The following is a 9,122-nucleotide window of genomic DNA, read 5'->3' on the forward strand; positions in this document are numbered from 1 at the left end:
CTAAAATCGATATGAAGAATCACTATAACGGGTCCATAATCGCTATAACAGGTCCATAGTCGCTATGAAGAATCGCTATAATGAATCGATACAACCAATCACTATAATGAATCGATACAACCAATCACTATAACAGGTCCATAATCACTATAATGAATCGCTGAAACGGGTCCATAATCGCTATAGTGAATCGCTGCAACGCAAATCGCCATAACGGGTCTGTATTCATTACAACGAATCGCCATAACGGGTCTGTATTCATTATAACGAATCGCCATAACGGGTCTGTATTCATTATAACGAATCGCCATAACGGGTCTGTATTCATTACAACGAATCGCCATAACGGGACTGTATTCATTATAACGAGTCTCCATAACGGGTCTGTATTAATTATAACGAATCGCCATAACGGGTCTGTATTCATTATAACGAATCGCCATAACGGGACTGTATTCATTATAACGAGTCTCCATAACGGGTCTGTATTCATTATAACGAGTCTCCATAACGGGTCTGTATTCATTATAACGAATCGCCATAACGGGTCTGTATTCATTACAACGAATCGCCATAACGGGTCTGTATTAATTATAACGAATTGCTACAACCGGCCCGTATTCACCCATGGCCCGGTATTCACTACAATGTGTCCGTACTCGTCTACAAGCGTGTATTGACAAAATGAGCCATGGCCCCTTAACTGATGCAATGGTCCATCAGGTTATAAGAGATTTCCTGCTGTACATATGCTCGGCCACTGCTAATGGAGCGTGACTGAGCATCGGGATCAGCATGTGATGCTGTGATCTATCAGAAGCCCCACATTCATCATCCATTCATCCCCGACTGAATGATTCCCCCCATTCATCATCCATTCATCCCCGACTGAATGATTCCCCCCATTCCTCATCCATTCATCCCCTACTGAATGAATCCCCCCATTCCTCATCTATTCAGCCCCTACTGAATGAATCCCCCCATTCCTCATCCATTCATCCCCTACTGAATGAATCCCCCCATTCCTCATCCATTCATCCCCTACTGAATGAATCCCCCCATTCCTCATCCATTCATCCCCTACTGAATGAATCCCCCCATTCCTCATCCATTCATCCCCTACTGAATGAATCCCCCCATTCCTCATCCATTCATCCCCTACTGAATGAATCCCCCCATTCCTCATCCATTTATCCCTGACTGAATGAATCCCCCCATTCCTCATCCATTCATCCCCGACTGAATGAATCCCCCCATTCCTCATCCATTAATCCCCTACTGAATGAATCCCCCCATTCTTCATCCATTCATCCACTACTGAATGAATCCCCCCATTCCTCATCTATTTATCCCCTACTGAATGAATCCCCCCATTCCTCATCCATTCATCCCCTACTGAATGAATCCCCCCATTCCTCATCCATTCATCCCCTACTGAATGAATCCCCCCATTCCTCATCTATTCATCCCCTACTGAATGAATCCCCACATTCATCATCCATTCATCCCCGACTGAATGAATCCCCCCATTCCTCATCCATTAATCCCCGACTGAATGAATCCCCCCCATTCCTCATCCATTAATCCCCTACTGAATGAATCCCCCCATTCCTCATCCATTAATCCCCGACTGAATGAATCCCCCCATTCCTCATCCATTCATCCCCGACTGAATGAATCCCCCCATTCCTCATCCATTCATCCCCGACTGAATGAATCCCCCCATTCCTCATCCATTAATCCCCTACTGAATGAATCCCCCATTTCCTCATCCATTCATCCCCTACTGAATGAATCCCCACATTCATCATCCATTCATCCCCGACTGAATGAATCCCCCCATTCCTCATCCATTCATCCCCGACTGAATGAATCCCCCCATTCCTCATCCATTAATCCCCTACTGAATGAATCCCCCCATTCCTCATCCATTCATCTCCTACTAAATGAATCCCCCCATTCCTCATCCATTCATCCCCTACTGAATGAATCCCCCCATTCCTCATCCATTCATCCCCTACAAAATGAATCCCCCCATTCCTCATCCATTCATCACCTACTAAATGAATCCCCCCCATTCCTCATCCAGTCATCCCGACTGAATGAATCCCCCCATTCCTCATCCATTAATCCCCTACTGAATGAATCCCCCCCATTCCTCATCCATTCATCCCCTACTGAATGAATCCTCACATTCATCATCCATTCATCCCCGACTGAATGAATCCCCCCATTCCTCATCCATTCATCCCCGACTGAATGAATCCCCCCATTCCTCATCCATTCATCCCCGACTGAATGAATCCCCCCATTCCTCATCCATTCATCCCCTACTGAATGAATCCCCCCATTCCTCATCCATTCATCCCCTACTGAATGAATCCCCCCCATTCCTCATCACTTCATCCCCTCCTGAATGAATCCCCCCATTCCTCATCCATTCATCCCCTACTAAATGAATCCCCCCATTCCTCATCCATTCATCCCCTACTGAATGAATCCCCCCATTCCTCATCCATTCATCCCCTACTGAATGAATCCCCCCCATTCCTCATCACTTCATCCCCTACTAAATGAACCCCCCCCATTCCTCATCCATTCATCCCCTACTAAATGAATCCCCCCATTCCTCATCCATTCATCCCCTACTAAATGAATCCCCCCATTCCTCATCCAGTCATCCCCTACTAAATGAATCCCCCTATTCCTCATCCATTCATCCCCTACTGAATGAATCCCCCCATTCCTCATCCATTCATCCCCTACTAAATGAATCCCCCCATTCCTGATCCAGCCATCCCCTACTAAATGAATGGGACAGCGAATCAAGATAATCTGGGAAGGAGTTGCTATCCCACATCCATACATTCTGATCATTATCCCCAGTAAATTTGCCTGACTTGTGACGTCACTATTATGATATATATTTACATATATAAAAGGAAGCCTCAAGTAATATAAGTGTACACATAATATAAGGTGAGTTATGATAATAATAATAATAATAATAATAATAATAATAATAATAATGTGTTTCCTGATCACACAAACTATGACAGTTCCAAACAGACTTTACCTTCAATGTTTAAAGGGATATACTGGATTACAGGTAGATTTGATCTACCTGCCTGGTGTCTCCTATAATTCTGAACTGTCACCTTCCTCTATTACGTCACCTTTAATGGCATTTTTATTTTTACCCTCATTTTAAATTTTCAACTCTTATATAATTTGTGGGGTTGGCACGATAGTCGACAGGTACACACACTCACCTACCTGTAAGCTGTCTATCCTGGGTTGGAATCCCGATCCGGCTATAAACTGCCTTCTTGATGTTTCACAGGCAGTGAGATTCATCAACCAATGTGTCGTCCCTCGGATGGACGTTAAACTGGCATTCGTTGGTGGACCTTCGAGACCCAACAACCTGGCGATGGCTTAACGGTTAAGGTGGTGGGCTTGAGATCTTAGGGTCTTGAGTTCAAGCCCATGCCAGCCGTTGAATTAACACCAGGTGGGTTGACTCGGCCTGTCATCCTTCCCAGGTCGGCAAAATGAGTACCCTATGATTCCAAGGTTCTAGGGTTTCAGGATTCCAGGGATCCATGGTTCTAGTGTTCCAAGGTTCTGCTGTTGCAGGGTTCCAAGGTTCGAGGGTTCCAAGGTTCTAGGGTTTCAGGATTCCAGGGATCCAGTGTTCTAGGGCTATAATATTCCAGGGTTCTAAGGATAAAGGGTTCCGAGGTTCGAGGGTTCCAAGGTTCTAGGGTTTCAGGATTCTAGGATTCCAAGGTTCTAGGGTTTCAGGGCTCCAAGGTTCTAGGGTTTCAGGATTCCAGGGATCCTTGGTTCTAGTGTTCCAAGGTTCCAAGGTTCGAGGGTTCCAAGGTTCCAATGTTCTAGGGTTTCAGGATTCAAGGGATCCATGGTTCTAGTGTTCCAAGGTTCTGCTGTTGCAAGGTTCAAGGGTTCCAAGGTTCTAGGGTTCCAGGTTTCCAGGGATCCATGGTTCTAGTGTTCTAAGGTTCTGCTGTTGCAGGGTTCCAAGGTTCGAGGGTTCTAAGGTTCTAGGGTTTCAGGATTCCAGGGATCCATGGTTCTAGTGTTCCAAGGTTCTGCTGTTGCAGGGTTCCAAGGTTCGAGGGTTCCAAGGTTCTAGGGTTTCAGGATTCCAGGGATCCATGGTTCTAGTGTTCCAAGGTTCTGCTGTTGCAGGGTTCTGAGGTTCGAGGGTTCCCAGGTTCTAGGGTTTCAGGATTCCAGGGATCCAGTGTTCTAGGGTTATAATATTCCAGGGTTCTAAGGATATAGGGTTCCGAGGTTCGAGGGTTCCAAGGTTCTAGGGTTTCAGGATTCTAGGATTCCAAGGTTCTAGGGTTTCAGGGCTCCAGGGTTCCAAGGTTCTAGGCTTTCAGGATTCCAGGGATCCATGGTTCTAGTGTTCCAAGGTTCTGCTGTTGCAGGGTTCCAAGGTTCGAGGGTTCCAAGGTTCGAGGGTTCCAAGGTTCTAGGGTTTCAGGATTCTAGGGATCCATGGTTCTAGTGTTCCAAGGTTCTGCTGTTGCAGTGTTCCAAGGTTCGAGGGTTCCAAGGTTCTAGGGTTTCAGGATTCCAAGGATCTAGGGTTTCAGGGCTCCAGGGTTGCAAGGTTCTAGTCATCTTTCAGGGATCTAGTTTCAGGATTCCAAGGTTCTAGGGTTTCAGGGCTCCAGGGTTGAAAGTTTCTAGTCATCCTTCAGGGATCCAGTTTCAGGATTCCAAGGATCTAGGGTTTCAGGGCTCCAGGGTTGAAAGTTTCTAGTCATCCTTCAGGGATCCAGTTTCAGGATTCCAAGGATCTAGGGTTTCAGGGCTCCAGGGTTGAAAGTTTCTAGTCATCCTTCAGGGATCTAGTTTCAGGATTCCAAGGATCTAGGGTTTCAGGGCTCCAGGGTTGCAAGGTTCTAGTCATCCTTCAGGGATCTAGTTTCAGGATTCCAAGGATCTAGGGTTTCAGGGCTCCAGGGTTGAAAGTTTCTAGTCATCCGTCAGGGATCCAGTTTCAGGATTCCAAGGTTCTAGGGTTTCAGGATTCCAGGGATCCATGGTTCTAGTGTTCCAAGGTTCTGCTGTTGCATGGTTCTGAGGTTCGAGGGTTCCAAGGTTCTAGGGTTTCAGGGCTCCATGGTTCCAAGGTTCTAGTCATCCTTCAGGGATCCAGTTTCAGGATTCCAGGGATCCAGTGTTCTAGGGTTATAATATTCCAGGGTTCTAAGGATATAGGGTTCCTAGGTTCTAGGGATCCATGGTTCTAGTGTTCCAAGGTTCTAGGTTTCTAGAGTTCCAGTGTTCTAGGGTTACAGGATTCCAGGGTTACATAATTCCAGGATTCCAGGGTTATATGGTTACAGGGTTCTAGGTTTCCAGGGTTCTAGGTTGCCAGGGTTCTAGGGTTACAGGGTTCTAGGTTTCCAGGGTTCCAGGAGTCCAGGAGTCAAATGTTCCAGAGTTTTAGGGTTCCATGGTTCTCTGGTTTCAGAGTTCTATGGTTACAGTATTCCAGGGTTCTAGGGTTACAGGGTTCCAGGGTTCCAGGGTTCTAGGGTTCTAGGGTTACAGGGTTCTAGGTTTCCAGGGTTCCAGGAGTCCAATGTTCCAGAGTTTTAGGGTTCCATGGTTCTATGGTTCCAGAGTTCTATGGTTACAAGATTCCAGGGTTTCAAGGTTCCAGGGTTCTAGGTTTCCAGGGTTCTAGGGTTACAGGGTTCTAGGTTTCCAGGGTTCCAGGAGTCAAATGTTCCAGAGTTTTAGGGTTCCATGGTTCTCTGGTTTCAGAGTTCTATGGTTACAGTATTCCAGGGTTCTAGGGTTACAGGGTTACAGGGTTCCAGGGTTCTAGGGTTACAGGGTTCTAGGTTTCCAGGAGTCCAATGTTCCAGAGTTTTAGGGTACCATGGTTCTATGGTTACAGGATTCCAGGGTTTCAAGGTTCCAGGGTTCTAGAGTTTCAGGGTTCTAGCGTTTCAGGGTTCCAGAGTTCCAGGGATTTAGGGTTCCAGCATGCAGAGAGAGATAATGATACGAGCAGGATGAATATGTATGTAATCAAATCCTAGTCAAAGCATCCACTCCATAAATATGGTAAGCCATGGAATTCCTCATGACGAACCCTGATTTGTGAGTCCATGACGTATTTTAAACCTTTCGTACGTATTTACTAGAATATGAAATCAGACTTTGATTCTTGTTAACTTGGCTTTGTGTGTATTGTGGATACAATTCCTTTTCCCACACATTCCCTGGGTCTCCATCACAGTGGTTTTTGAGGGACCTCACGAGTGTAGAGCGATGCACGTACACTGATCGGATCACAAACTCCATTTCCTTCTCACTGCTATCTCATCCAAAACAGGGGACTCAAGGAAGGAAATCTCAACCCTGAGATGAGTGCTGTGGTCCACTTTATTCATGTTTAGATAGATACATAGTCGAGGCTCATGGAGGAGCTACACCATATAACCGATCAGGAGGTAACAAAAGGAATGGTAGAAACAGCGAGGGAAACAAATCAACAGCAGGATTTGAGGGGGGAAGGGACAACCTCTTCTGGTGAAACGACCTAAATCCAGGATCACTGTTTACTTCCACTCATTTGTTCCTCTTTTTTCCACTTGTGGAATCAACCTCCACATCCTCTTCAACCTCATTCGTCCCTTTGCGTCTTGAAGACAGCTGTTCACCTTCCCCTGTTAGACATCTGCTGGCACCATAGATTTCAAAAATATTAATTCCTGTTATCATGCTTATTACTTCCGCCACCGAATCGGTGGACGGAGGTTGGGTTTTTACTCCTGTTTGTCTGTGAACAGGATATCTCAAAGATGTGTGCACTGATTCGGATGAAAACTTGGTGGACAGGTTGTGTGTGTGACGAGGACGAATTGATTTGAATTTGGTGAAGATCCAGATCCGGATCCGAGAATTTTGAAGTGATCCTTCACCATTCAGAGATGGGGCTAAAAACGATGTCGGCAAACATCACGATATTTCAAGAAGTTGTAGACGGGTTATGCAAAACTTGGTGGACGAGTTGGTTAGGCGACAGGAACAAGCCGATTCGATTTTGGGTCAGGTCTGAATCCAGATCCGGCCTATCAGTGTGATACAAAACGTGACCTGTTCAGCCTGAAGGAGGTATGGCATGCTACTTGCCAATTGGACCAGGAATTAAATTGTGTGAAGTAAAAGTAGGACTACGACTGAAAATCTGCTCAGTTGTTTGGGTTGTCTCACCCCCAGAGCACCTGATCTGAGGATGGTTATCATACGATACCCATGTTACATGTTGAAGTTTTTAATTTAAACAATAAATGTGCTCCTTGCTCATCCATGTTTATAACTTACACGATAACTGTGCTTCTTGGTTCATCCAGGTACTTTATACGGGATGCCACCCTTTTGCATCCCTCATCCGTAACCTTTTGTCTTATCAGGGCATGTTTGTGCTGGGACTTCCCTACGCAGTTCTTCATGGTGGCTACCTTGGTCTGTTCCTCATAATCTTCGCCGCTGCCGTTTGCTGCTACACAGGAAAGGTCCTCGTGGAATGCCTGTACGAGGAAGATGAAGACGGTCAAGAGATCCGGGTACGAGAATCGTACGTGGACATCGCGAATGCGTGCTGCTCTCCGCGCTACCCACGTCTCGGTGGCATCGTCGTAAATGTGGCACAGCAGATCGAGCTCATAATGACGTGTGTCCTCTACGTGGTCGTGAGCGGGAACCTCATGGAGAATAGCTTCCCCAACCTGGGAGTAACCCAACAATCCTGGTGCGTCATTGCCGGCCTCTCCCTCCTGCCCAGTGCCTTCCTGCGCAACCTCAAAACAGTCTCACGCTTCAGCATGCTTTGCTCCCTCTCACATTTTGTTATCACATTCCTTGTAATGGCCTACTGTCTAAGCCGTGCACGGGACTGGGCCTGGGACAAGATGAAATTCTACGTAGATGTAAAGACCTTTCCTATCTCAGTAGGAGTCATAGTTTTCAGTTATACTTCGCAGATATTCCTGCCTTCCTTGGAAGGTCATATGAATGACAAGAGGCAGTTCTTTCCAATGCTGAAGTGGACTCATATCGCCGCATGTTTCTGCAAAGGCATTTTTGCGCTCCTGGCGTTTTTGACATGGGCTGAGAACACGAAAGAAGTGATCACGGACAACCTGCCACCCACGTTTCGAGCTGTGGTCAACATGTTTCTGGTGGCCAAAGCGCTCTTCTCATATCCTTTGCCCTTCTTCGCAGCAGTCGAAGTGTTTGAGACGTCCCTCTTCCGAGAGCGTCCTTTGACGGTGTTTCCAAGCTGCTATTCTCCGAGCGGCAAACTTCGACACTGGGCCACGTTACTTCGATCGGTCTTGGTGCTCCTCACACTGCTTATGGCTGCTTACATCCCACACTTTGCCCTTCTCATGGGTCTCACAGGAAGTCTCACAGGAGCTTCACTCTCCTTTCTTCTTCCAGCAATGTTCCATCTCAAGCTCCGTTGGCGAAAGTTACAATGGCACCATGTATTTTTTGATGTGTCTATTTTCATAGTAGGGCTCATTTGTAGTATTTCTGGTTTAGTGCATTCTTTGGAAGGTCTTGCTGAAGCCTATAGCAACAACACGCGTAAATGAAATAAGTATACGTCTCTCGCTGCTCCTGTAATATTTCTGCCATCTCTTCGCCTTCGTCTCCTGTCTTACATTTTCTCCTCTCTTTGTTCACTCGCAAAGACTACCCGAGCTACCCCATTGCTACTGATAAATATTATTGGCAAAATCATTCAAACCCAAAATCTGTTCCTCAAAGGTTTTCACTTTCCCAAAGGTCTCGGTATCATGGGGTCAAATATAATATGAAGCAGATATTATATATGATCAACAAGAAACTGGAGAGCCTATTCATGCTGGGACCTTTTCATAAGAAATTCTTCACAGGTGGTGACTTCCCTTGTGGCTCATTGACTTTCTGTTTGCACAACCGACTGTGTTACTAATCAGAAACTGCCATGCAATATGTGAAACTCTTTGTTTTGATGATCCCAAAAACTTACAGTATAAGTAAACATATGTTTGTGTGTGTGTGTGTGTGTGTGT

The 9,122-nt window shown here is 46.0% G+C and overlaps 1 protein-coding gene across 1 annotated transcript in view; it reads left to right on the forward strand.

Annotated features, from left to right (window-relative positions):
- Window positions 1-8,660, forward strand: part of LOC137428431 (vesicular inhibitory amino acid transporter-like) — a 13,933-nt gene extending 5,273 nt beyond the window's left edge. Inside the window, exon 2 of the mRNA XM_068118352.1 lies at window positions 7,473-8,660. Coding sequence (XP_067974453.1) covers window positions 7,473-8,660 — 1,188 coding nt within the window. The remainder of the gene's footprint in view (window positions 1-7,472) is intronic.
- The last annotated feature ends 462 nt before the right edge of the window (window positions 8,661-9,122 follow it).

The sequence above is a fragment of the Myxine glutinosa genome, chromosome 5 (genome assembly GCF_964187855.1).
Source record: "Myxine glutinosa chromosome 5, kmMyxGlut1.1, whole genome shotgun sequence".
Classification (NCBI taxonomy): Eukaryota; Metazoa; Chordata; class Myxini; order Myxiniformes; family Myxinidae; genus Myxine; species Myxine glutinosa.